Genomic DNA, 27,801 nt, shown 5'->3' with positions numbered 1-27,801 from the left:
AAGATGCTGAGAATATCTGCTGTTACTGGAATCCTTAGGACCAGCTGCAACTTTCTACCCAGCTTAGTGTGTGACGAGCCTTATCTTGCTTGATCTTTACTACTGCAGTATTCAAAAGAAAATGTGAAACTAGAACCAGGAAAGCTTAGGCAGCTGTAGCCAAAATATCGGGTGCCCATTGGGGTCCTTTAGATAGCAGAGTTGTGATCTCTTGAGGAAAGTATAGAGTAGCCTGGAGAGGGGCTTTTGAACAGGGAGAAAGTAGACCTGTGTAGCTCAGACACAAATTTCTAACTGTGAAACGTTTTGTTTTCTATTAAATTGTGTGCTACTTTAATTTGAATTTAAGGTTAACAGTTCCTAAGGAATAGGAAGTGAAAGAGTAGATAGACTTCTGTTTCAGTAGCCAGATTACAAAGACCATCCTGACTGATGTCTGATTTAAGTAGCAAACTATGATCTTGCTAAGGATGGAAAAGCAATCCTCTTCTGATAATAACAGTAGAGGTTTTACCAGACCCTGTTGAGAGGAGAGTGTGAAGATGAATATATAGACAAATGTGTGGGTTTTTTATTTTTATTTTTTTTTTGATTGAATCACTTGGTCATGCCTGAAAGCCATCCCAGCTTGAAGAGAGAAGGTGCAGCTGTGTCTTCCTCCTCGATTACAAGCTGCCTGAACAAAGAGCCAGGGCGGAATGTCTCATCTTCTGTTCTTGTGAGTGCAGGAGGTGGAACCTGTATTTTTTATTTTTTTTAAAGAGAGAGTCAGTAACTATTACAGCATACCTTTGATTTTTTTTTTTTGTTTTTGTTTTCATATCCTCACCTACAGTAGCTGCAAGGAGGCACAGACTACGGCAGAACAGCTGTTCTCAGGCATGTTGAGCCTGAACCTCAAACTAAGTTGTGTTATTGCTGCTCTAGGTGGTTAGTGACAGGCAGGACAGCGGCGACTGAGTGGTACAAGCCTAGTTCTTGCTGTTGTTAGCAACAGTTAACTTCTCGGATGTCATTCAGTGCTCAAAAACAATCATTCTGTATTGCAGGAGGGAAGAGGCTGTTGCTCTCAATGCAAGGGGGATAACAGAATGCTAAGAGTACAACTCTAGCCTCTGTGTAGAGAGCTGTTCTTAAGTAACTGTGGACTTTAACCTCTCCAGAACCTTTTTAGCATAAAAGAAGTAAGCATCTGTCAGTAATTCAGAGAAGTGTGGCCAGTGCAGAATATGTCAACACAGCCTTTGCTACTGCCACAACAGAAGAGAGGAGCAGTAGGAGTGAGACAGACATGACTACATGCTTCTACAGTCTATTATGCCCAAGGTGTAAGAGGTAAAGAATACCTTCATTTTGAAGCTTCAGGCTTTTATACAACCTTTATACAATGTCTAGCTCTTAATGCTTCTGAATAATGGAGAACAAGAGTGGCAGAGTAAAGTTAGCATCTCAGGTAACACTCTCTGCTCCGATAAAAATCAGATCTTTACACTTCTGTCCCAGTTGAAAGGACATCACCATAGATAGATACCAAGTTAATAATGGCTAAAGGAAACAGATTGCTAAATACTGTTTCCTGTAACAGTGAGGTATTCCTTGGCTCTCTGCCCTCAGCATGGGGAGCTCCATCTAAACAGATATTTCAAACTGTGGGAAACATGTAGCAACGCGATAGTTGTCTGCTAATAAAACTCAAACATTGGACAACACAAAGTGTTTGCAGGAGAAGCAAGCCACTCAATTCACACAGGCTTAAATACCCAAGCGAGACTTCATCAGGAGTTAAAGGTCAGCATCATACTGGAAGGGAGTTCAAATAATTAGACAGTATCCTTCAACATTTCTTGCAGCCATTCTTAAATGAACCAAGTCTTTTATGCATTGATCTCAAAATGCCTCATCTGTATAAGTTTTCACTGCATTTTCATGGTGGTTATTGCCTATGTTTTATTGCAGAGCAGTGCGCCAAAAAAAATCCAGGCGTCAGTTTTTTTGAGGGGCAAGGGGAAATCCAAACCATCTCCTGCTGTGTTGCCATAATGGTTTTCTCATTTTACAGAAAATAAAAAACAGGTTAAATATTACTATGTTTGGCTACTTTCTTCTTTCCCTGCAAGTTACAGTGTAGGTGGGAGAATGAGCACTGGCAGAAAGTTAATATGGTTTTATTTTACCAACCTGAACTCTTTCTGTGTTTCTGGTAGCAGATTTGGTCTTTCGTGAGCTGGACATACTTAGCGGCAGAAGTCCAAATCTTAAAGAAATGGAATAAAAAAATGCAATTAGTAGCACGGAAGCAACAGTTTTTAGAAGTGTTTCCTAAAGAGATGTGAAAATGCACAGCACACTTGAATAACTTACCTGATCTGACTGGATGCTAATGGCAAGATATTATGAAGCTCCTGGGAGCTCAGAGCGCTGCTCCTACTAGTGTATTGGTTCTCCGTCCCAGTTAACAAGCCAAAGAGAACCTAGAAGACATGAAGTAGCTGCTAGTGTTTGGGGGCATCTGTGGAGCTGATCACATGAATGGCACACACTCACAGTCTACTGTATTTTTGGCAACATTCCAGAATACTTGTGGTTAGTTGCTTAATTATCCAAGTTTCAAGTTTGAATATTAAGTCTCTCTCTTCACCCTCTTTAACTCTTGCTTTTAATTGGTGCTGCTAGCTATTATCATAGTTGAATTCTAGGCCTATTTCAGTACTACTTAACCCAATTAGTATCACACAGGCTCCACTGAAGCCTGTTAGATAAAGTTGAGCCAATTCCATGCATGATTATGTGTTATCTAGCCAGCCCAGCAAGCTACTCTTCAGCTGGCTTTAAATACTCTTCGCGTTCCTGAGTAAGTGCCAGTAGTTATCTTTGGGTATTAAGCAGTTTATAAACCCACCAAAGCTGCCCTTGTAGAGCGCAGCGAACTTGTTTTGCAACATTGCTTCCTGATGCATTCTTTCCTTTTCCTGAACTTACAGAGGTTCGTTGAACCAGGCGATTAAGGTTGCTATTTAAGTGTGGAGTAAAAACATCCAAGTCAAACGGATCTATGTGTCCCTCCAGGAAGTCAATCACCTTCTCAATCCTACAACCAGAGCAGAAGAGTCCTGTCAGTGTTACATCTTAGAGGAGCAGGATACAGGAAGAATGGCTGCTGATGAGGGCAAGGTAGTTTCATTCATCCCTCTGAAACCTTGAAGGACTTACCCCTAAGAGGTGACTTAAGCAAAACAGAAATTGCCTAGCAGAACAGTAGCTGTTTGAATGGCTTCCAGCTATTACAAATACAATCTACAAAGCCTGCTATTGCATAGGAAAATTCACCCTGCTGTAAGTCTTACAGAAAGAAAGATGCCTCAGTCTCAAGACTGGAACATAGACAAGTTTTAGACTCTTGGGTGGGAGCCTAACTATTCTCTCCAGGAGCTTTCTCTGAAGGTACCCCTGCTGCCACACAGACATGCTGTATACGCAAGCAGGGGGGACCAGTTGCTGTTTCCGAGCTGTCAGCCTCAGAATCCCATCTCTCCTTCTACATTTTGAGGATGAGCTTAGTGTCAGTGAAGGGAGTCGGAGAACAAAGCTCTCCAACTACAGGACAGACCTGTTCCCAGGGCAGTGCACAAAGAGGAGTGTCTGCGCTGCTCTTCAGGATGTTCTGCTTGGCCTAAAGACACCACTTCTGTGGATACTCTCCTGACTGCTGGTAAGTTTAAACAGTTTGGGGGCCCAACAAGCTACTGCTGGGATCTGAATCCCACAACTATACTGCACCCAGAGTCATGCTTGATCCTGCTGGCTTTTGCTTCCTCGCTCTTTGCCGTCAAGATGATATTCAGGTACCGCAGATCATAGAGTAACTGCAAAGCTCTGTTCTGGGTCATGGGGAAGGTGCCTTCTTTCTGCAAATAGGACAGTCAAAAAAAAAAAGCTGTCTTGACTCACATTGTAAACAGGGCTTTCAAAGGACTGCTGTAGGCTAAACATTTAACAGTGCTGGCATCAAGAATCAACCAACCCAGCTAAACCATTCAGAGCAGGCAATCTGGTGTCGGATCCACTTGTTGCCTCATCTTTTTTGGGAGGTGGTGGTGAAAAGGGATGCAGTCACCCTTTCTAACTTTCACTGGTGGACGGTTTCTGTTCCACCGGACGGGAGCATACGTTATTGCCACATGATCCAGCAACCCTCTCGTCCCACGCTAACTCCAGCAAGGGCAGCACTGTGAGCAAGCTGATCGTACTCACATACCTTCTCCTGCTTCTTTTCCAAAAGCTTTTCATAGGCAGCAAGCACTTCCGCCATGCACGTCTTCAGCAGCTCCTGCAAGGTGACTTTTGGAAGAGTGTGACCTCCAACGCGGTTCACCTCTTGGCACAGACTGAAGAGGAGGCACTGAACGTACCAGGATGGCTGTTTAAAAAAGTTAGGAAAGTATTATTTTCATGTGGTGTGTAAGCTACATCAGCTTTATCAAGGGGACAACTTCCTTTTGGTTGTCCTGCTTCCTCAGCAACCTCAGATCTCTACCACTGAGATCTACCTGCCCCCATAGCCTGGCTCCAATCTTTCATAAGATTTCATCTACTGGTAGACCAGAGATTTGGTTATAGTGGTCCTAAAAGTCACACAAGTACTTTCAAGAGGAAGTCTTCAGCTGAATGTGGTCAAAACGGAACTGCTCTTTCTGCCTTTTTTCTATCACTGTTGATGCCAGCACGTTATTTGGGTTCATTGTTTACTCCCTTGCCCTTCTCCCTTATCTGCAAACTATCCTGAACTTTCATCCTGGTGCTTTTTCCTTCAGAATCACCAAAATTCACCTTCTGAAGGTCACTACAAGAGACTGTTGCCCTGTCCAGCCTCTCTTACTGAGCAAACGCTGAACTCATTCTTGCTTTGGCCCTCCTCTCCCTCTGTGAAATTGCCGCCTGCTTTATCACCGCAAGTGTCACTCCTGCCCTCCCCAAGAGCCTAAGGAAATCTGCAGGTCTCAGGTTTCTTCTCAGGTTTTGCACACTCCTGCTTTTATGGTCCTGTCTTTCAGTGCTTTGAATTTCCTTGAAATCATCTCTCCTGCAGGCCTCTGTGTATAAGCCAAATGTGAGTCCTTTGGCTCAGCTTTATAGGATCTGGGCCAATCTCATTCATTTGAATATGCAGCAGCAACTGTCTAATTTCCTTCCTCTGACCTCTGTCCTTAAAGAATAAGCACTGCAAAGAACAAATAACAACACAAGAGAGTGTTTGCCCTGTGGTCATAACACCAGGCAAACTCCACAGCAGGTCAGCACACTTGGACTTCACACTTGACTTTCAGTGGGAAGGATGCTGGCTTCTCTACTGACCCACGGAAGTGTTAAGTCTAGAGATACCACTTGATAAATGACCTGCTAAATACGGAGCTGAAGCCTGCTTAAGTGAGGCATCCCTGAAGTCACTCTTGCAAAAGACACAGGCTGGTGAGTGTTTGACAAAGCTGTGGTTTTGGAGACCAGTGCTTTTCTCCTCCTGACAGACTGTTTGTCTGCACTGGGAGAGGATGTTTCTCATACCTGCACAGGCAGCCGGATCTTTGACGTTACACTGTTTCCAGACTCGGTCTCCTCCTGAATTTCAATTTCATCCCAGTTGGTGGCTGTGGCCAAGATGGAGCCTGCTGTGTCTAACAGCAACGTGCGGGTAAAGCACTGAACCAGAGCCTAGAGCACAGAATACAAAAGCACACAGTCACAGGAGAGACAGTTCTAATGTGAGTAATAAAAAACGTGCAGCCTATTTCTTCCTGTGAAGGCCGACCTCCCTCATCCCGTTCCTCCCCAAGTGAACCTTGTGAAGACCATCCCCTTACAGTGGATCTGCTGGATGCCACCTCCAAGCTGCAGCTACCTCCTCTCCCCACAGGTTGATTGAGCCCTGTGGTGGCAGTGTGATGAGCTCTCAGGAGCTGGCACCAGCTAAGGAGCAGCAGCACTGCCCGCAGGGAGCTGAATGAGAGAAACCCACACAGGAAACACGTGATGAGAGAAACAGCCCCTTACTTTGGTGACAGCCGAGCTCCATATCTGATAAGCAAACAGGCTCTGCTGCAAAAGCTCTGCCTTCACTTCCTGCCACTTGGCCTGCACAGGATTCACCTCCTGGGCTTTCCCCTTCCCCAGCTTCTTTGTGGAGCGGGTTTCCTTCAGTGCTGTCTCCGTGCTGCCCGACTGGCCCAGGATACACTGCTTCAGGTGAGGGCACAGCTCGCTCAGGGACTGGCAGAGTCTTGCCATGAAGAGGACAGCATTGAGTTTGGTATCGCTGGGAGCGTCTGCCTGCTCTCTCAGCAGGCTCTGGGCGCTCTGGAGCTCTTCGCGCACGCAGCCCAGCACATAGTGGATGCAGGCGATGCAATGGTCGCGGAGCAGCCCCTCCACGGTGCTGGCATCGGCGTATCGGTCGAAAGCAGAGCGAGACAGCACCGCGGGAGCTGCCTCCTTGGCAGGTGAGGAGTCTGAGGGAAGGTAGGACAGAAGGTCATCCAACTTGGCCTTCAGTTTTGAGTCGAGAGCTGAGCAGAAGCTCTGCACACAGGGAGTGAGCACCTGTGCTTTCATGGATAGGCCACTCTTGGTGAACTGGCTGCGGTTTGCCACGTTGACCCAAGCGGCATCTGAAGGCAGGTCACTAGAGCTCTCTGACCACAGAAATAGGGCCACATCGTGTTCAAACTGGATGTGTTTGCTAGGGACAGAGGTGCTGGACTTGCTTTCAAGTTCTTGTAGGGCTAAGATGAGAAGCTGTTTGGAGCTGCTTGAGATGGAGTCAAATCCTTCTTTAGTCAGTGTCTGGAAGAGAATGAGGGGGAAAAAACACCCTTTATTAGTGCTTCCTGCTACCCTATCACTATTTAGGTATGCAATTAGGGCTGGCTCACAGGCAGCAACGGACAGTCCTAAATAATCAAAGGGACACAGCAAAGTTCCCAGGTTCTCCATGAATTGCCAGCTGCCCCAAACTTTGTGCATGAGGCTTAGCCCAGAACCATGCCCCAGCCAGCTCTGCTGAGGCAGCTTGGCTGCCACGCAGGCAACAAAGCTTCGCTCAAGGGAAACCCGAGGGGTGGCTGGTGTGGAGCACCCACCTGTAACCTGTCCAGGAACAGCTGCTGCAGCAAGTCCTCCCAGAAGGAAGCAGGTTTGTCCAAAAGGTGACGGCATACAGTGTCCCAGTGCTGGCTCACGGACTCGCTTGTGAGCAGCTCCCACACTGCATCGCGGATCCCAGCAAGGCCTTTCAAGCTCTTCACATAGACTAACAGGTTGGTGATTCCAGCCTTGATGTCGTCATTACACCTGAAGGCAATGTTTCACTTCAGTCTGACTTGCTCAGTCACAGCCCCAGGGAAGGTAGGAGAGAATGTCTGCTACAAGGTGGGGAAATTCTTAACATTTCAGTAAGAGGCTCTACCTGGGAGAAACACCTACTGAGGGTGCCCTTTCCTCTCGGTGAGTCTGGCAGCTGCACCCTGGATCCCACACCAGGGCCTAGCAGGAATGCCACGTACCCTCCAGCAGGAACCCAGGGCTGTGACGGGTATCCAAGCTGGGAGCACTGCTGCAACACTGCACCAGCACCCCAGGAACGCTGCCCCTGCTACACTAACTGCTCCCCCGTTGCCAGCCAGCACGGACAGGCAGGGAGAACACGCAGGGCGCTATGGGATGCATTGCTGGGGAAACATCCCATGGCCACGCACCATGGCACGCTGCAGCTGACTGCAGGGACCAGCTGGCCACCCTGGCAGCAGCTCCACAGGATAACGATACAGGACTGACAAGTGACTGACAAGGCTGTTAAGGGGGGAGGAAGGGCTGCCAGACTGTTCCCCTTCAGAGGGCAAAGCACAGTGGGAAGGGGTGGAGCTGGGAGGTCTATAAAGGGGTCTGGCTGCATCTCCCACAGTCTGGAGAAGGGCAGTGAGGAGGAAAGAGGTGCTGGACCTGGAAGAGCCAGGTAAGGGGTTTCCTTCTCATTTATTCTCTGTGCTTGTTTGCTGGTGGGTTACTGCAGCATGCAGGAACTCTAAACAAATACCGCTACGCAGCCCTGGGTGAGTTTGTGTGGTCTGTTATATTGGAGTGTTACAGCCTGGCTTTCAGGACAGCCCTATGCTGTTTCTAGTTGTTTAATTGCAGGGGAGAGGGGGATGGTGGACAGGGAGCCAGCAGAAGGCACCGCCTGTCTGGAGTCAGCAAGTGACCTTGGGTTTGTTTTGTGCTGCTGCTTTGGCACAGAGACTTTGTGGTGTCTGGGAAGTCCTACAAAGGAGGCCACTGCCCGTGGTTTCCAGTGGCACAGAGGTGCTGCCACACTCACATGGTGATCCACTTCTGCAGCGTATCTCTGAGGTAGTCCTGGCTGATGGGGTGTGCCAGGGTCCGGAGGGCCGGCTGGAACTCCACCACGGATGCCGGGAGGTATCTGAACCAGCTGCTCAGCTTCACCTCGTCCTCCAGAACCCCACCTCCCCCTGGAAGCACACCGGATGGGGGAAATCAGCCCAGCGCAGCGGCAGCCTCCTGCCCCACAAACCCAGACGGCCAGAGCTGTAAGCCAGAGCTGCCTGCTGGCCGGGCGCTCACCTGCTGGGTGCTGGCCTGTGGTGCTCTCCAGTGTCGAGAAGAGCAAGCCACAAGCCAGGGCTGGATCTGAGGGTGCCCCTTCAGGCATCGTGTAAAAGAGAGCGTGAGCCTGGTACAGGGTAGTGGTTAGCAGCTCCATCAGTGAACACACTTGAGCTTTTATACCTGCACCTGCAAAGAAATGCCTTTCAGTAAAGGCAGCCCCTTTGACAGAGACGTGACCAGCCCTGGGTTTCAAGGCAGGCAGGCCTGTGATTCTAGGGAAACGTTTCCAGCGAAGGGCTGCAGGGCACAGGACTCGGCTCTGTGCATCACCTGCTTCCCCAGTTAAAGATGGGCTTGGCGTGGGCCCCTGTACACTTAATTCAGCATTGCGGCAAAACGCTGCCAGCGTTGTCAGCTATAACACTGCAGTAGTGCGCAGTGGCTGTGCCCCTGCCATCGTGAGCTTTACAGGACTAACGTCCCCAGATCTTCTGCCTGCGTGCTGCAGTGCAAGAAGGGCAAGCAGGAGATAAAGCAAAGGGGGTTACCCAGAATTAAGAAAGGAGGCGATCCAGCCATACTGACCATGATGTGGCTGGTTGAGAAGCTGCTGGATAGCCGACTTCCTCGCCAAAAGGAAGTCTGCCAAGGCCTGGCGTGGAGAGCTGTCCTCCAGGAGCATGATGGAGCACAGTGCTTCTGCCACCGCCTGGTCTGACACGGCCCGGCACTTCAGCAGGGATTTGCTCTCCTGCAGGATGGTGGATCTAGCAAGGAAATGAGCCAGGCAGTCACCATGCACTGGAGGGAAGTAGTTCAGTGTTTGACTGAGGTATTCAGCTCTGGGCTCACTGTTAGCCAAGCTGGGGAGAGGCAGCCGTGGGTCAAGGACGAGCAGGGAAGGAGGAAGGGGGTCGCCCATCTCTTCCCTGCTCGGAGCCATTGAAGGGCAGCAGATTGCGGGGTGGGCTGGCACCGGGCTGCTCACCTGAAGTGGCTGGCGGCAGCAACTTGCCGGACGAGGATGGGGAAGCGGGCGAGGATGGGGCTGTATCGGGAGCTGCCAGGCTCGAGCTGCAGGAGCCCATGGAGGTGGCAGCAGAGCAGGTAGAGGCGGGTGGCGTGCAGGTACTGCGAGGCCTCCATGGCGCTCCACACCTTCTCTGGGATTTCCAGCAACAGCTTGATCTGCGCCGCGGTGCGGTAGAACCGCTCCTGCGCTGGCTGCGGCGCCTGGGCAGCCTGGTCAGGGAAGGCCCCGCTGCTGCCACGGCTGCACCCCAGGGCGCCTGGTCCCCGTCACCCCCCATCCCTCTGGGACCCCCTTCCCTGGGACACCGAGTCCCCCCAGCACCCCCCTGTCCCTCTGGGGCCCCCTTCCCTGGGGTGCCTGGTCCCCCCCATCACTCCCCTGGTCCCCCTGTCACCCCTGACCCTCCGGGCACCCCCTCACCCGGGGCACTCCGACCTCCCCCCATCACCCCCCCATCCCTCTGAGGCCCCCTTCCCTGGAGCCCCCAGTCCCCCCATCACCCCCCTGGGCCTCCTGGTCCCCTTGTCACCCCTGGCCCTCTGGGCCCCCCCTCACCCGGGGCATTCAACCCCCCCCATCACCCCCCATCCCTCTGGAGCCCCCAGTCCCCTCAGCACCCCCTTGTCCCTCTGGGGCTCCCTTCCCTGGGGTGCCCGGTTCCTCCTGGGCCTCCAGGTCCCCTGTCACCCTCCGGGGCCCCCTCCCCCGGGGCACTCGGTCCCCCTGTCACCCCCCCTGTCCCTCCCCAGGCCTCCCGATCACCCCCGTCCCTCCGGTGCCCCACTCCTTGGGGTGCCCGGTGCCCCCGCCGTCCCTCCCCGGTTCCCCCGTCGTCCCCCCCGGTTTTCCCCTTCCCCGGGGTGTCTCACCGGCGCCGGCGGTCCGGCCCGGCCCGCGCCGCCCCGCTGCAGCCCCCGCACGGCGCCCAGGAGGCTCTCGGCGCTGAGGCGCATCTCGGCGATAGTGTCGGCCGCCTCGATGAGGTCCCGGTAGCGCTCGCCCACCATCTGCCGCAGCTCCTCCCGCTTCTGCTCGATGCCGGCGCGCAGCCGCCGCTCCACGGCGCGCAGCTCGGCCGCCGTGTGCGCCTCGAAGAGCGCCTCGGCCTCGGCGCCCCGCGCCGCCATGGCCGCTGCCGCCGCCGCCATGGCCGCCGCCGTCACCCGCGGCCGGGGCGGCAGTGACGTGGCCGCCGCCATCTTTGGGGCGGGCAGGGAGGGGCGACGGGGCGTCAGCGCGAGCTCGAGCGCCGCCATGTTTGTGCCGGGCAGAGCCCGGCCTGGCCCCGTTGCCATGGCAGCGCGGCCGGCGGGGCCCAGCCGCGGCTGCCGGCGGGGCGAGCCCGGGGCGGCGAGAGGCCGGTGCCCGGGCCCGGAGCCCTGAGGGAAAACTCCGCTTGGAGCAGGCTGGCGCAGCGCGTCCCACCTGCCCGCCTGTGCCGGGCTATCCCAGAGGGACCGGCCGTGTCCCGAAGGGAGCGGGGCAGAGCCCGGCCTGCCGCGGGGGCGCTGCCCGCCAGCAGGCCCCAGGCGCCGCGTGGGCCCCCCCCTGAAAACCACCTCTCGTGTCTCTGCGCAGACCGGGCTGCGCCTTTTGTGAGAAACCCCAAGTTTCTGGCCGGGCAGCAGGCTGCTGCGGCTGCAGAGGCGGCGCTAGAGGGAGACAGCCATACGCTGCATCGCCCTGCGCTCGTGCGCCGTCCACTAAAGATTTATCCTTCTGACAGGCTGTAGCCTTTTTTTGGTGGGTTATTTCCAAAAGGAGGAAAGCAAGGGCTTGCAGTTTTGGGGAGCCCTGTGCTGCACACACCAGGAGTTTTTCCAGTTTACCATCACTGCGGGGAAGCGGTCACCGCCAGCGGTTTAAACAATAATAATGCTCCTCTTGCTCGTGAGCTAGCAAAACTGTGCTGACTCAAAACGCTTGTGTGTTTGGGGGGGGGGGCACAGCTGGGATGTACCTGCTGGAAACAAAAAGCCCACCTCCTCTCTTCTGTGTAGCTCCGACTCAAAGTGTATATATGCTTTACATCATGTCAGATGTTGTCAGCCTGTGGAGGCAAAACGAAATCGTCACACTCTGTTTTTTCGAGTTTGCAAGATCTTTCCCAGAGCGGTTATTGACTTTCTTGTATCCACCTTCTTGTAAAGACTCAGTACAGAGACATCTATTCGCGTATGTGCGTACGTGTGTGTGTGTATAGTTATATATAAATGTACCTGTTTGGTTGACAGCTGACTCAGCCAGCTGTAATACACTGCAGCAACAGGCGTGGAAATTGCTTTCCTACAAATGCTTGTTCAATGAGGCAGATCTTGTCTTAGCTGCACGCTTTTCATTTGCAAGGAAAAGATCTGAAGGCGCAGGGCTGCAGCACACTGCAATTCGCCTTTGCCTGGCATGTCAGAAGAGCATCCAGCTCCACGGGAGACGCCCGAGAGCGTCGTCCTGGCAGAAGTGCCGTCGACACGGGTAGCTTTGGTAGAATTTGTTTCCAAATCCCATAAAACCCTGTTTGTGTTGAAAATTGGGCAAAAAAAAATCATAGCTGTTTTGGAATGAAGGGGTTTATTCACCTGGGAATGGCTGGTAGCAAAGCTGACCTGTGCGGCTGGTCAGCACTCCTGCTTGCAGAGGAGTTATATAGGAGCTGCTTTCTTTACATCTGCAGTAAACATCTGTTTCCTTGGTAATACACCTCTTCTCTACAGCACACGTGCTCGTGCATGCACGCACATTTGCACGCGCACCCCCCTCCCCACACACACACCGTTTTCGCCAGCAGATTAAATCTCTGGTGACTGCAATTTACAGGCATCGGTAGGGGAAAAGCTGTCGCAGCCCGTGACATTGGAGGAGCTGCTCCACGCTTGCAAGCCCGCTCTCTCTGCGCTGCAGCCCGGCTTCAGTCGGGATAAGTGAGCCTGCCCAGACCGCAGCAGACACCCACCGCAGCAGTTCCCTCTCGCATGAGCGTGCAAGACTGCAGGTCCCCGCGCTGGCCTAGGCCCTCGCTAGGGACCATGAGCTTCTCGGGGCTACTCAAAGAAGGGCTGCTTGAACAAAAGCACCTGGGAGGGCTTGCAGGCATGTGCATGCACGTGCTCAGGTTTCTTTTCTAGTAATGACCTCAGATCCCATCTAATATCTATGCATTGAAAGAGCCGGTCCCTGAAGAGCCTCTGGGAAATCTCACGTGTTCCTGGAATCAAATCACTTCCATTGCAATACTCTTCCTGGAACTTACGCCTAGAAACCCTGCTGTCTTTCTCCCAACCTCTCCACATGCCGGAGGGAGGGAGATTCAGGCATGTTCTGTTCACTTCAAAACTAGCACAGAGATGCTGTTGCCGTCTCGAAACCACAGACGTATCCCCTTTGGCATTTCAGATGGAGAGTTTCTGCAGTCTCTTTGTACTTGTTCTGCTCTGCTTTTGTCCCCAAGGAGCTATTTGCGGTCGCGCTTCCTCCAGCTGCGATCCATCTAGTTGAGCGGCCGCCGCTGGCACAGACGTGTCCGTGCCGCAGCGCCCCAAGTTCATGCCGCCCCGGGAGCAACCTCCGGGCAAACACGGCACTTCTGCGCGGACCCTCCAGGGCTGAGACCGCCCCGCGGATGCAGACCAGGTGTGTTACTCTCACTAGCAGCCAGGCAGATGCAAAGAGTAAGTGATTTATGGGGGGAGGGACCGAGTTTGAGTTGCCCCTTGGTCAGGCTCTGCGGCTGGTGCCTTTTCCCCTCCCTGGGGGGAATCCAAGCCTGCTCCTCCCTCTGCTGCTCTCACCGGCTCTGACACAGGCACAGAAAGCCAGAAATTGTAGGAAAGCTCTTTTACTGCACCCCCCACCCCTGCACCCCCAGCCAGCTTTTCCCTTCCCGCGATACAGCAGCTACAGTCGGGAGCCGTCCCTGCAGGAAGGCTCAGCTCCGCATCCAGACACCGAGAAACGGCATAGCGCGAAGGGGAAAAGAAAGACGAAAAGCAAAGAAACACCCTCCGCGATGTTGCAGTCACAATGTGTCTTACACCAGACCCACGCACACGATAGAGAACATGGATATAGCTACAGCGCGGCGTATGTACAAGACGTGGGCGCGCGGCACGGTGCTGCTGAGCGGGGGGAGATTCCCCGGTTGCTCGAGCCCCGGCTCGGCGCACGGCCCCTTCCCCACCGAGCCGGGGCTGACGCTCTTCTGCTGCCCTGCAAAAGCGCCGGGGCTGCCTGCAAACGCGGGTGCAACTCCCGCGTTTTTCCCGCTCCCCGAGGGGAGCCTCCGGCATCTGTGCGCGCACGGGAAGGGGCAAACGGAGGGGTGCGGACTGTCTCTGCAGTGTCAGTGATGCCGACCCCCCCGGAGGCATGTCCGGTATATACACATATGTACAAACGCCCACCCCTTCCCTCCTGCTGGCCGCGCGGCGGGAGCGCTGGGGCGCCTGGGGCTTTGCATCCCTCCTCTCCTCTGGTCGGGTCACGGAGCTAGGCAGGTTCCCCCGAACCGCGGCCGGCGCCTGTCCGTCCTCGTGCGCGTGCGAGCTGGGAGGGCCGGCTCCCTGCAGTCCTGGCCCGGGAGCAAGCAGGGAGCCGGCTGCAATCCGGCACGGGATGCGCTTGGGGCTGGGGTCCGCGGCTGGCAGGGAGGGCAGAGCGTGGCCCCGGGCTGCGTCCCGTCGGACCGAGCACCGCGAAGGCTGGGTCTGGGGTCTGACGTGCCGTTCGCCGGTGACTCGGCGGCGATTCCCCCGCTGGGAGCAGCTCCGGGCGCCCCAGCGGAGATGCCCACTGGCATGTCCCAGCACTGCAGGGACCTCTCGCGAGTCGAAGCCCATGTCCTGCCAGCGATGGTTTGGGACACAAGCGCGATCCGTGTGGGAGCAGGCTCGGGAGGGAAGTCTCCGTCCAAGGCTGGGCTCTTCCCATCCAGGACAGCTGGGAAAGCCATCCAGAGGCAGAACAGTGCAGCTCGTTAGGAGGGATCATTATTTTAAAGCAGCGAAGCTTTGCCCTGCTCTCAGTCCCAGGCTCTTGGTGCTGATGCAGGGAGCTGCAGGGATGCGACAGGGAAGCTCTAGGTCCAAACCCAACCTCTTCCTGCCCCTCAGAGCAGGATTCGGGTACCAAACGCCGGCGGGGAGCTGGCCGCCGCAGTGCCGGGAGCCAGGCACGGCTGAGGTAGGCACAGTCCGAAGCGTGCCGGCCACCCTGGGCGACGCTTGGCACCGCCGGGTTTCGTGCCCCGGCCCATGAGGGCGGAGGATGCTCCTGCGCCGGGTCCATTCGGCAGGCGCTGGGACAGGCAGCGTCCCATGAGAGTGACCCGTCAGAGCCGGTGCAGCCGGGCTGTGCGCCCGTGCCGCAGCCCGGCCACCACCGCGCAAAGCGAACAGCCCCGTGTGCCCCTCTGCGGGGCGGCTCCGCGCGGGGCTGAGCCCAGGCTCCCGGTGGGAAGGGGAGCTTTGCAGGGCACGCGCCTCCCTCCGCCTCCCATCACCTCCCGCTCGTGATAAATCTGCTTCTGCAGCTCCAGCCAGGGCAGGCGGCAGCTGTAATTAATCCTGCCGAGCCCGGGAGCAGCCTGCGTGTGAAGCAGCGCCGGAGCCGCTCCAGCACTGGCAGGATCAGCCTGTTTGCTCTGCAATGAACCAGGAGCGATTGCTCATTACGCCGCCGGCGGCCCTGCGAGGCTTTTCTGAACAGATCCAATACGAGGTCAAGTTCCCACTAAAATCAAGTGGCTGAGAATGAAAACTTTGTTACTCGCAGCAGCAGCGATGCTGCTGGTCATTAGCCAGTGATGAACCAGCCGAAGGTTTTCTTTAGTTGTTTTACTGCCAATGCTGAGAAGCGGCTGTGGATCCCTCTCCGGCTCGCGCCCCCGAGACTGCGCGTTTCGCTCTCCTGCCCTGTCCCCGGCGGGAGCGGAGGGGTCTGGCCATCGGAGCGGCCGCAGGAGCCGTGGGCTTCCCTGGCAGCGCTGGGAAATGCCCCGTGTGCCGGCCCTGCAGCAGCCCTGGGGCTGATCCGTCGGCTCCCTCAATCCTCGACCACAGCCCCGATATTCCCATGCCTGGAGCGCCGCAGGCTGGGTGCAAAGGGACCTGCTCAAAAGGGAGAAGTGGGGTATTTCGGATCAGACCCCCCCCTTGCAAAGGGCGGCAGACGTTTCCATAGCTGAGCTGCCAGAAGGGTCACTGCAGGGGTCTGCCAGGACAAGGATGACCTGGGTGCTTCTCCTTTCCAAGGCTCCTGAGGACTCTCCTATGGTAGAAAGCCGTGCTTTCTGCATTTTCACCATCCAACCAGCACGTGGAGGAGATCCCCCCGGCTGGGGGCTCCTGCTGGTGGTGGCCTGGGAACGGGCTCTGCCCCCTCAGCTGCGGCCGGGGCGTTCGCGGCAGCATTTGCACGGCGGGGCCGGAGCAGAGCCAGCTGCCGGCAGGTCTGCCTGAGCCCGCTGCGATTCCCGCGGGCACCGCAGGTGGGTGATGCAAACGTCGGCTCCCTCGAGGGGCAGAGGGTTTAATGCACCTCTCTCCCTCCCTTCTCCCTCCCTCCCTGGCACCACCGTCTTTCTGTACAAATAACTCCTTCACCGCCCACCAAATATTAAATATCTAAAGCCCAGCTGACGCATCGCTGCAGCTATGACACTAAAACCTTATCCTAACAGAGGGCTGCCGGCTGTGCCAGGCCCGGCAATCACGATCCAATATTTCACCGTAATGTGACATGCTGCTCCTGTTCCGATCCCTGCAGCATCAACAGGGCAGCCGGTGTCGTTGCCAGAGCCTCGCTTCCTATGTACTTCCCCCAACGAAGGCGGCCGGGGACGCGCTGTGCGCGCGGGCTGCCCACGCCGCTTGGCACCGGCCGCGTGGGGATGGGCAGGCGCTTGCTCCACGCAGGCACGCGTTGCTCCAGGAGCAGGAGGAAAGGCTTAAAAGCAGATGAATGCTGACAACGCTCTGCTTTGCCCTGCAAAACCAGACGTCCTGCACACTGGCGCAAAGCGTTTCCCGGTGCCCAAGGGGCGTTTGGTGCCGCCGCTGTCGTGCCGGAGCTGGTGTCCGGATGGAGCTGTGCGGGGGGAGCAGGCGTCGAGCCCGGGACTGCGTCCCCGCAGCCTTTGGGGGGGGGGGATTTGGTGGGCAAAGCTGGGGTGGCACAGCTGGAAGCGGGCGATGCCGGGAAGGGGGGACTCGCTGCAGAGGCTGGGACAAGCCATGGCAAAACTCCTCCTGGAGCATCTACCTGGAGTGCCGGGGCTGAGACCTGTGGGAGCCCGCAGCAGGTGTGGGAAATTTCATGGGAAATGCTCATCCCCTTTTCTCCTCCCTCTTCCCTTTGCGATGTGGGGTGCTGGCTCAGCAGCCAGCGAGGGGCTCGCGCAGGGATTCCCGGGGGAAGGGGGCGAGGGCAAGCGAGACCGGGCTGTTTTCTCTGCCTAAACCATGCTGTTCCCACGCCTCTGCTCCGGAGCAAAAGCCTGGGACCAGAGCCCGTCCTCTGGCACAGAAACTGCTCCTCGGCTCTGCCGGGAAGGCAGGATTTCTTTCTCCCCTGGGCTTTCCCGTTCGCTTGCGCCGTGCTTGCTGCGGGAGGGTTGCAGCCGGGGCTGCCAGCTCCCACCCCGGCGCAGCCCCGAAACGCGGGATTTGCGCGCTGGCCCGGCCGGGCAGAGCCGATGGCTCCAGCACATTCCCGAGCAGCTAAACCCAGCGGGCGCCGTGCGCCGTGGCCGAGCCTCAGCCCTAATTAACGCGTTTATCCGCCGCACCTGAGGATTTTGGCTCTGTCCCAGGCACAGCCCGGCCGGACCCCATCGCCCCCAGCCTGCCCCGCGCGGCCGGCGCAGGAGCCGGGCCGGGATGCCGGCGGGCGCCCGGCTCCTCCCGACGGCAGTGTCCGGGGAGCTGCCGTGCCCGCGCCGCGTGGCCCGGCCCCTCGCTGTTACCTGCGGCGGGTGCACCCGGAGGGGCTCGGAGACGCCAGCGCCCGCAGCCACCCCGCGGGGCCTCTTTCCTCCGGGGATTTCACAGGCTCCTTCTGCAGCTCTCGGTGCCGCCGGCTCTGCCGTGGCGCTGGCCCGGGGGCAGCCAAGTCCCCGACCTCCCGTCACCCGTCCTCTCCATCGCCCCTTCCTCCTCCGTGACGTGCCTGGAGGGAGCCCGGGTAGGGAGTCACCCGCGAAGAACTGACAGCCTTTCCCGCTCGGCTCCGGCCTCTCGGTCCCCGGAAGCACCGCGGCGGTGGGAGCTGTCGGCAGCGTGGGGGACGCCAGGGCCCTGCTGCCCATGGCAGTGCGCTCCAAGCCCCCGTGTGTTTCTCTGCCGCTCGAATGCTTCCGAGTATTTTCCATCCAGGTGCCAGGTGATCATCCCGTGACTTCTCAGCCGTCCCAGCCGCAGTGCTCGGATACCCGGGCTCACCGGGGAAAGCAGCGGTGCACTGGCGGGCGGCACAGCCTGGGACTGACCGTGAGCAGATGCGGACAGCAGGAGGGGCAGCGGCTGCTCCAGAGGGAAAAAGGGGGAAATCCTACAACTGAGGAGAAAACCTGTTGGAAGGTGACGTCACTGGAGGGAAGGGGCGGAAAGGAAGGGGCCCTCCTGGAAGAGGGGAACGGCTGGGCTGGTGGAGGCCGGGCGCGGGAGCAGAGGTATTTGCAGGTGGGGGAGGGCTGGTCTCCTCGGAGGCAATTCCCTTTTTCCCGATGTGCGGCTTCCCCAGGGGCAGGAAAGCCTTCTGGAAACGAGTGCAGCCACACAGCCACAGGGACGCTTCGGGGACTGACCAAATAACTTATAAACCGGGCAAAATCCCCCCCCCCCCAAATAGCCGTGTCTCCTCGGGGAGGATGCGACCGCAAGAACGCGCTCAGGTTGGCGAGGTGGCTTCCCTCCGGAGCCGGCTGCTCCGCCGGGTCTCTGCTCTCCAGAGACACCGAGGCAAGAGGCGCTGCCTAGACTCCGCGTCTGCATCCCTGCACCCTCATCCGCGGCCTCTGCTCCTCCTGAGGCCACCCCTGCTCCGCACGCACGCGCCCCAGCCCAGCAAGCTGCCGTGCCTCGTGGGGTGTGCGTGCGTGTGTGCGCAGGCGCGGCTCCTGGGGCAGAGCATCCCAAGCTGACCTCAGCCCGGGGAGTGACACCAGTGGAACCAGTGGAGTCGCCCCAGAGACGATTTTGTCCCACAGTTGGCACTTCTTGTGTTTAAAGGCGTGCCCACCGCATGTGGCTTTCTACAAGTTGTCTTTGTTTTCCTGGTGAGGCAGTTTCTCTTGAGCCGTACCCTTCCCAGTGCTTGAAAACCAACCTGCCAGCAGCTCAGAAGCTAGCCCGAGTTTAGGATACCCCCTGCCCATCTGATAGCACCACCATCCCTCAAGTTGAGCAAGAAAAGACCTGGCACTCCTGCCCTGACTTGGTGTGTGCCATTGCCCTGTTGCAGAGTTGGGAGCAAGTGGAGAGAGGAGAGCGAATGTTGGACAACCCTGTTGTCCTCTCAGATGCTTGTCTGCAGGTCACCATTGAGCAGGGTCCTTTGGGTTTCCGTGGTCTCATTTAGCCTGGATTTGTCCTGCTTGCTGTCACTCCGGTCTGCATCGTCCATACCGCTGACCTTGACCAGGCAGAGGACGTTCTGAAAGCTCTTCTTGAAGTTGTCGGACAAGAAGGCATAAAGGATGGGGTTGGCACAGCTGTTGGCGTAACTGAGGACTACGACAAAGTCAAACATGCCCTTGAGGACAGGCGTGGGCACGATCAGGACAGAGACAGAGGAGACGTTGAAGATGTAGAAGGGGAGCCAGCAGAAGATGAAGACAGCGACCACAATGGAGACCATCCTGGTGACTTTCTTCTCAGACTTTTTCCTCTTGGAGGAGCCCACTCTGATCCCCGAGGACTTGACTTTGATAATGATGAACAAGTAGCAAAGGCAGATAATGGTGAGAGGCACCAGGAAGCCCAGAATGAAGGCGTAGATGATGAAGCCTGTGTACCACGCGCCAGACTCCCCTGGCCAGATGATGGTGCAGCTACTCCTGCCATGATTATGCTGCACCCCGGCATAAATCATGATGGGCATTATCACCAAAAGGGAGACACCCCATACGGCCACATTGATCATTTTGGCTGTCCTAGGCCGCCTCCACTTGGCAGATTTAATGGGATGGACGACAGCTAGGTACCGGTCAACACTCATGACTGTCAGGCAGAAGATACTAGTGAACTGGTTGATCCCGTCCACTGTCATGACAATCCTGCAGATGGCTTTGCCAAAGGGCCAGTGTACCAGCGCAACCTGCATAGCCAGGAAGGGCAGACCTAGCATGAACAGCTCATCCGCGATGGCCAGATTCAGGATGTAGATGTTGGTGATGGTCTTCATCTTGGCGTAGCGAAGGATGACATATATCACCAGCGTGTTGCCACACAGCCCTATGATGCAGACCACAAAGTAGATGAAGGTGAGGATGGCATTGCTGGTCAGGTCAAAATGGTGGCCTGTGGCATTCTGTGATGTGTTGGCAGGTGCCTCCACAGAGAAGTTGTCAAATGGGGAAGCTGGAGAGAACCAGAACTCGGTGGCGTTGGGCAGCTCATATTCCAGATCCATGGCTCTGCTGGTCGCTGGGCACACCCGATTCAGAGGAGCCGAGATGTCATCCTTCCTTGCTTTGGGGGTGGAAGAGAAAATTCTAGAAATTGGAGAACAAAATAGAAATGAAGAGATTCCTCGGGGAGCATTTGGCCATCCTGCTGCCAGGCTCTGCAGGAGAATGTCCCCGGAGGAGCTGTCCCCAAACCACCTCCCCCGTCTCTCTGAGCTCCCCTCCGGAGCCCGCGCTGCGTGGAGCAGTCTGCCCCGGCGCAACACTGCTCCTCCCGACTCCGGCGATGCCGGTGTCCTCCCGACTCCTAAAGCACGACGGGCAGCACGCGTCCCCGGTGCGGTACGGCAGGTGTGACCGACACCGCACCACTAACCGCAGCGGTAAAACCTTTCTGCTACGGAGAGAGCCGACAAGATGCCAGCGCTTCCCTTTCCCGGACAGAGCCTGATCTGGGATGGAAAATCTGTGTCCTGACAGTTCCCGTGGAAAACGTGCTCGGGGTCAGGAAAAACCTATGCCCCGAGATCCAGCCCGCTGCTGCGCTCGCTTCCTTCTCCTTCCAGCTCGGGGACCGCGCCGTTCGCTGCCGCGGCTCCCGGTGCAGCCGGGGGGCTCCGGCGCCGCCGCGGTTCCCGGTGCTGCCGCTGCTCCCGGTGCCGCCGGGGGGCTCCGGTGCCGCCGGGGGGCTCCCGGTGCCGCCGCGGCTGCCGGTGCTGCCGGGGGGCTCCCGGTGCAGCCCCGGCGGGCCGGTCCCACGGCCCCGCCGCGCCCCGCTCAGACCGAGCCGGCGGCGGTTCGGGAAGCGGCTCCGCCGGGCGGTGCCGGTCCCGAGGGGGCCCCGCGCCGCTCACCTGCTCCGCGCTCCCGGTCCGGCGCGGCGGGTACCGGGAGGCGCCGGCAGCGCCCGCCGCTCCGCTCCGCTCCGCTCCGCTCGTCTCCGCTCCGCACCGCTCCGCTCCGCGCCGCGCACGAGCCGCCCCCGGCGCGGCTCCGCGGCCGGACCCAGCGCACCGGCTGCGCCCCGCCCCGCGCGGGGCGGCTCCGCGGGGCCGGGGCGGGGACAGCCCTGCCCGCCCTGCCTGCCCACCCTGCCCTGCGCTGCCCACCCTGCCTGCCCTGCCTGCCCTGCCCGCCCTGCCTGCCCACCCTGCCCGCCCTGCCTGCCCTGTCCACCCCGCGCTGCCCACCCTGCCTGCCCTGCCTGCCCTGCGCTGCCCGCCCTGCCCTGCAGTGCCCGCAGCCGAGCAGGGGCCTCTTGGCCTCCAGGCGCTCTGGACGCTGCTCAGCGGGGCCGGCTGTGACCGTCTGCCGCAGGGCCAGCGGGCCGTGCCACCCCGGGCTTTGTGCTTTTGAGCTGCGTCTCTCCCGCTCACAAGGCTGTTGGTGCATGGTGAAAGGTGCCCAAACTGCGGGACCCAGAGGATGGTCCCAAAGGCGTGCGCTGGAGCTGCCATGCAGTGGGCAGTGAGGGTTTGGGGGGTCCTGCTCCACCCCGGAGGAGGCTGAATTCCCAGCAGAGCACTTTAAAATGCTCTGTTTGGGGTGGTGCATTGGCACTGTGCGATTCCATCTCCATCTTATGTCCCAGACAAGGGGACAGGGTGGCAGGAAAGGCATGTGTGCAGGGGGGACCTGCCTTGCTCTATGCGGATTCCAGCAGAAGAGACCCCCACGGGGGCCACGTGCCTCCCAGCTCCTTCACCTTCGTCACACAGCCCTGGATTTGCTACCCAGGTCCTTCTGCAGAAGACGATTCCTGATGTTTCAGTTCCAGTGATGGTGCAAAGGGCTCAGCTCTTGCTGATGTCTCCAGGGTACTTGTGGGAGGTGTGGAGCAGGGCAATGGCTGTTTGATGGTGATGGTGGGACCCCACTGGAGCTCTCACTGCACCAAGCGGTGTCTGCAAACCCCAGTGTCTCTTGAGAAGCTGGGAGTATCTTGGCCCCAGGAGCCTGCATCTTGCAACCAAAGGAAAAGCAAGGCAGGTCCTTGCTGGCTTGGCACAGCCTGGGAGAGATGGGACTGTGATGCAATGTCTGCAAAGAGCTTTGGGATCTTGGCACAAAAGGTGTGATTTAATGCAATACAGTCGGCTATGGCTGCAGCCTCTCCCTCAGCGATGTTTCCCAGTAACAACGACTGGAGGAAGACCAAAAAGAGAGGTTTGGGGGAGATAACCTCTGCTCTGGCTTGTTTGAGATCTTGAAAGCAATTAAATAATAGTGATTCCTTCCCCGCCACCTTTTCATCACTTATCAAAGAGACAATAGAGAGCAGGAAATTAAGAGTGGCTTGGAACAAAGAGCCCGGGAGCTGGGCTGGCGATTACGGCAAGAGGGTCTGGTAGGTTCTCGTTTCTGCTTAGACATTCACTTACCAAGCTGGATCTGAAGACACGGGGTCTTGGGGCACAAGGGAGAATCATTATCAGCCTAATAAATCTTTAGGAGGCTGGAAAAAGCTTCCCCTGAATAAGCGATGTGGAAATTGATATCACAGTAAAAGTGTCTAAGGAGAGAGGATAGGGAAGGACGCCGACTGCTCCCGCCGAGGGCCGTGCCGCAGCCGTGCAGAGACAGAGGCCTTGGAGCAGTTTCTCCTGGAGCACCACAGTCTCTTTTCCTCCAATCTCTCTTCATCTTCCACCTCCAGGTCTGGCTCTTCGGGATGCTGTGCAGAGCATCCCGGGGTTGTCCCCTTCGCCCCTGCCCCGCGCTGTGTCAGGGAGGCTCTGAGCGACGTCTCCCCGTTGTCAGCGGTGGGGGCAGAGCAGACGCGGTGATCCCAGGCTCCCTTCCCACCGGCCGGAGGCTGCTCTGCTGGTGTTAGATGCAAGGGCCGGGGAGCTGTGTGAATTAATTCCACAAATTCACTTGCCTGCAGACTGATCTGCTCTTTGCAAAGAAAGCTAATGAAATCATGGGCCGGTCTGTACCGAGGGGCTGATGTGAGCAGATATCCGTCCAGCAAGGAGCGCAACAGGAGCTAGCTGAAACGGGAAGCCCTGCTTGAGCCCTTTGAAGATATTTTTTATTCTGCTCAGATTTAGGGCTGAATTTCAGCCCTGTGCAGGGTCTGGCTTGCACCTCCAGGTGGTCGCTGTGCTGGAGAGGCGCTGGATTGCCCCAGCAGCTGGTTTGGTGCTGGCAGAGAAACTCCTCTTTGTCCTTTAGCCTGGGAAGTACCAACCCTGCTGAAATGCAATTTACTGGCAGGGATGGATATGGGAGAAGTGCAGGGCCTCTTCCCATGCAGCTTGGACTATTGATACAGCCCGTGGGAGAGGGGCGGGGGGATTACGTGACCACAAAGCGGCTTTTAAATTCCTTCCAAGTTTCCTGCCATCCGTTCCCAGCTGTTCTGCAAGGCTCCCCTTGGAGAGCGACGCTGCTCGACCCATGTCCTGGAAATGCATGTCGTAAGGAGCTGGGAGATGCTGAGCCACGGCGTTTGGTTGCCAACGGAGGGACAGGGTGGACTGGCCTTTCTCCCCGATCCGCGGAGGGAAGGGCAGCAAGAGGTCTCTTAGGGCTCGCGCTGGCATTTAGCAGCGACGGAGGAGGCTGCTGGTGCTCCGAGGGTCAGCGGGGCCGTGCTCCAGCGCCGTCGGACACAGGGGCCCTGGCAGGGATGTGGGGAGCCTGGCAGCGGGGACGAGACGTGCCCTGTGCGAGTCCTGCATGGCACAGCCCCGTCCGTCGCTCCCCCGGAGCCACTCTGCTGTCACCTCTGCTAACGACGGGCTGCAGAAATGCTGCCGGAGGAGCAGATCCCGGGGGGGGGGGCTAAAGCTGCCTCTTCCCCCCGGCCCCCAGGCCCCTGCAAGGTGCGAAGCCCTGGGCTCGCGTGCCTCGCTGACCCCTGCCACGCAGGTTGGTAACGCGGTGGCGTTTCCTGCGCCCCGGCCGCGTCGCTCCATCTCTCGGGGCGCTCGGCGGCGATGCTGCCCCTTCTCCGCCGCCTCCCCGGCCGCCCCATCGCCAGCCAAGAGCCAGGAGCTGCTCTGGCGGCTCTGCCGAGGCTGCCTGGCTCGATTACGCCAATGCCGGTGATGGGGGAGGCTTCGCTCTCTGCTAATTACCCAAAGAAACAGGCCTGGACCGTCTCCCCGCAGCCCCGAGGCAGGGCAGAACCAGGCTTAGTCCTGCGGGACAACGTGATCTAATCAGGTAGCGGCTGCGGAGGCGATTAGCAGGGGGGAAGGGGGATCTGCCGGATTTACCTGCTTGCAGGGTCGCCGCAGCCCCGGCGGCTGCAGGCGTCTCCAGCCCCGCTCGAGCGCTGCGGCCGGGGGGAGCCCGGGGCTGAGCCCCAGCCCTTGCCCTGCGCCGTCCCCCGGCTCCTTCCCCCCTCGCTCGCGCCTCGCCCGTGCTCGCACTGCCGTTATTTCACTCCCTAATGAGTTCATTGATCGCTGCCAAGGGGGCTGAGACGGGGCTGGAGCGAGAGATGCTGCGTACATCAGCCGTGAATTATAGCAATAACCCCTGGACTCTGACGAGCCTTCGCAGCCATGGACTGAACCCCTGTCTCTCCCCACTGTGACTTCTGCTCCCAGCACGTTTGGAAGGGTTGTGCATCACACTGGGGCTTAACACTGCGTTTGGCATCAAGGCTTCTCGCACCAGCTCAAAATCCGAGGCTGAGTTAGGCCGTGCGCTGACCTGCTGCTCGTGCACGACCTGCCTGCGCTGCCCCCGCTTTGCCCCGGGTGCTTTGCACCTCCCGCAGCGAGCCGACGGCCGGCGCAGAGCGGTCACGTCGCGCCCCGTGACGAACAGCTGCCCTTAGCGCCGGGCAGCCCGGCGGTGGCCCGCGTCCCGCCGAGCCGGGCTGCGCGTCCACGTCCCGGGGGGCAGGCGATGCAGGTCCCCGGAGGGGGCTGCGTTCCCGGCGGCAGCGTCGGTGCGGATCCAGGCTGGCGCCATCCACCCCCTCAGCTCCACGCTGATGACTTGGTGTTGGGAATGCGCCCGGAGCCAGGCCCAGCCCGGACACGGGGACGCGGAGCTGCCCGAGGAGGGATGCGGCGTGCCTTGCCCAGCAAGAAGAAAGTCCAGGGATCTGCGAAAGCGTCTCAGCCTGCGGCTGCCCCGGGACAGGCTGCGCTGGGACGCGTCGCCGGCATCTCGTGCCTGCTGCAGTCGCCCGAGCCTGCTGCGAAGGCGGCTAACGAGCTTTGTTCCCGCAAAGCGAGGGGACGAGGGCTCCGGCTCGCTGCGGCCCCAGGGCTCCCCGGCACTGCTGTGCTGACCCTGCATCAGCGTCTTGCATGTCGCATACCTTGATAAAAGATATTGTGCAGGAATCTGGGTCCCCTCGGGCCCCTTCTGTTGTCTTAAAAGACATTTCACTGCGACTCCTGATAACGCACGGCTCCGACGGCGGCGAGGCGGGGGGGGGGTCCCTCGTCCCTCTGTCCCGGCGCTGCTGCAGGCTCAGGCTGAGCCTTAGCGCCCCAGTCCCAGTCCCCTCTTGCTGGAGGCTGTCGCAGCCCCCAGAGCACTCGCACAGGACAGACCGGGCTTGTCCCCTGCCCTGGTAGGGGACAGACCCGCATGGCCACCCAGCAGCTCTGGGACCCGTCGCCGGGAAGGGGCTGGACGGGACCTTGCCCCATTCCCTTGCCAGGGAGGACGCATTGGCCCGTGCAGCCGCTGCGTGGAGGAGCGGCTGGTGCAGCCTCGGCAGCGGGGAGGCGACACGGAGGTGTCCGTGCGGGTGGGAATGGCAGCGGGGATGGGGGGGGGGCGTGAGTGGCTTTGTGGATGCTCCTGCATGGACCCTCGCCGTTGTTACGGACCAGCCTCTCCGCGTGGCCTGGCCTGGGCCCTGCCAGCACCCTCCGGCTTGGCTTGCCGGAAAAGCCTGAGCAGCAGCTCCGTCTGCTCCGTCCCCGCTGGCTGTCCCAGCGGGCACCTCGGGCTGCGTCTGGCTTGTTAAAGGAGCTAATGAAGGATGCAGGCAATTAGAGGGGAAAATTGATTAAAACCTAAATCAGGGAGGTTGCAAATGGCCTTGACCTTTTCCAGCTGTGGTGGGGGAGGCTGATCAAAGGCAAATGCTTTAATAAAGAAGAGCGACTCCTTAGGCATTGGGATGCTGGGGCGGGAGCGCTGGGCCAGGCGGGGGGTAAAGCATGGCAGTGCCCGGCGCGGAGCTGCTCTTGGGGCAGCTCGACCCGAATGCCGGAGCCGCCCCGACGCTGCTTGCAGGGGATGCCGGGGGCCGCCGCACTGCGAGGTGCCCAGCGCCTGTCCTGGCTGGCGGCATCCCTCAACCCTGCCCGCCGGGCACCGCTTCCACTTGTTTACCAGCCTCCTGTCCCACAGGGCCGAAAAGCACTGGCAAAGATGGAAATAAGCTGTTTTCATGGACGCAGGGATGTTGAAACCACCCTGTGTTTTGCCTCGGCAGGAAAAGGTCGTGGTCGGTGCCAAGCGCATCCCCGAGTCCAGGCGTCTCCCGCGCGCCGGCGGGTCCTTGGACACGGCCCAGGGTTGCCCCACCGCCGGCAACAGCGAGGACCCGGCGCTGGCTGCTCGGCTTTGGACGAAGGCAGCGTGGGCGATGAGCCGGGACCGGAGCGGTTCCCGGGGGTGGCGCAGCGCTGCAGGGAGCCAGTGGGATGTGCACCCGGGAATCACCGGGGTGCAGAGTTGCCGTGCTCCTGTGCTGCCTCTGCCCCGAGCAGGGCTCCAGAATTCCCCGCGGAGTCACCTCCACCCTGGCCCAGGCAGCATTCAGCCTTCCTTTCTGTGGAATTTGGTTAATCTTGGCTTCCCCATCTGCTAAGCTCTCTGTCCGTCCCGCCAGTCCTGCTGCCGCGGGCTGCTCCCGCCGGAGCCACCTGGCTGCATCTCCCTGTGCGGTCGCGGCTTTCCCCATCCGGCACCGACCTCCAGCGGGGGCAAAGCACAGGCTGCAACAGCCCTGATCCCCCCAGGCTGGGCCGCGGCTCCGGGCTCCCTCCCTGGCTCCCCCTTGGAGGTAGATAACGCTCCAGCTGCTCTGTTACCAGCTGCCCTGGATCCCACCCTGGGAACCCAGCCCGTCCTCCGGGGCTGGCGCTGCCAGATTTCTTTTTGTGATTTCCTTTTTTTCCCCTACCAGCTAGCAAAGACTCCCTGCGTCAAGCTTTGCTAGAAAAGGTGCACATGCATCCCCCGGGGGGTGTCACGCACCATGTCTGGGGGGGTGTGTCACCCTGCAGCGCTGCTGAGGGGTGCTCCGTGCATGAGGGATGTCATGCACCATGTGCAGGGGGGGGTGTCACCCTGCAGCGCTGCTGAGGGGTGCTGTATGCATGGGGGATGTCATGCACCATGTGCAGGGGGGTGTCGCCCTGCAGCAATGTTGAGGGGTGCTCTGTGCATGAGGGATGTCATGCACCATGTGCAGGGGGGGTGTCACCCTGCAGCGCTGCTGAGGGGTGCTGTATGCATGGGGGATGTCATGCACCATGTGCAGGGGGGTGTCGCCCTGCAGCGATGTTGAGGGGTGCTCTGTGCATGAGGGATGTCATGCACC

At 58.5% G+C, this 27,801-nt stretch overlaps 2 protein-coding genes across 3 annotated transcripts; both read right to left on the bottom strand.

Annotated features, from left to right (window-relative positions):
- Positions 1–19: 19 nt before the first annotated feature.
- COG1 (component of oligomeric golgi complex 1) lies at positions 20–10,788 on the bottom strand. 2 transcript variants are annotated; one of them, XM_067308577.1, is made up of 14 exons: positions 10,519–10,788; positions 9,605–9,858; positions 9,202–9,383; positions 8,632–8,802; positions 8,366–8,519; positions 7,131–7,341; positions 6,046–6,834; positions 5,560–5,706; positions 4,256–4,417; positions 3,778–3,905; positions 2,980–3,088; positions 2,362–2,471; positions 2,179–2,254; positions 20–738 (listed from the first exon to the last, which is right to left on the bottom strand). In XM_067308577.1, exons 1-14 carry the CDS (start codon positions 10,774–10,776, stop codon positions 598–600), a joined length of 2,892 nt encoding a protein of 963 aa, XP_067164678.1. In that variant the 5' UTR covers positions 10,777–10,788; the 3' UTR covers positions 20–597. The 2 variants fall into 2 exon arrangements, with proteins under 2 accessions (XP_067164678.1, XP_067164679.1); XM_067308578.1 differs by having other exon boundaries at positions 9,605–9,849.
- Positions 10,789–19,156: 8,368 nt separating this feature from the next.
- Positions 19,157–21,158, bottom strand: SSTR2 (somatostatin receptor 2). The gene is made up of 2 exons (XM_067308318.1): positions 21,122–21,158; positions 19,157–20,354 (listed from the first exon to the last, which is right to left on the bottom strand). Exon 2 carries the CDS (start codon positions 20,270–20,272, stop codon positions 19,157–19,159), a length of 1,116 nt encoding a protein of 371 aa, XP_067164419.1. The 5' UTR covers positions 20,273–20,354; positions 21,122–21,158.
- Positions 21,159–27,801: the final 6,643 nt, after the last annotated feature.

The sequence above is a fragment of the Apteryx mantelli genome, chromosome 19 (genome assembly GCF_036417845.1).
Source record: "Apteryx mantelli isolate bAptMan1 chromosome 19, bAptMan1.hap1, whole genome shotgun sequence".
Taxonomy (NCBI): Eukaryota; Metazoa; Chordata; class Aves; order Apterygiformes; family Apterygidae; genus Apteryx; species Apteryx mantelli.
This window is presented reverse-complemented; position numbering and strand designations above follow the sequence as displayed.

Coding starts and splice junctions, on each gene's coding strand:
- COG1 (XM_067308577.1), bottom strand. CDS start 10,776: ATGGCGGCGCGGGGCGCCGAGGCCGAGGCGCTCTTCGAGGCGCACACG. Junction 4,418..5,559: donor AGATCCGGCTGCCTGTGCAG/GTATGAGAAACA, acceptor TTTTTTAAACAG/CCATCCTGGTACGTTCAGTG. Junction 3,089..3,777: donor AGGATCAAGCATGACTCTGG/GTGCAGTATAGT, acceptor CTCTGGTTGTAG/GATTGAGAAGGTGATTGACT.
- SSTR2 (XM_067308318.1), bottom strand. CDS start 20,272: ATGGATCTGGAATATGAGCTGCCCAACGCCACCGAGTTCTGGTTCTCT.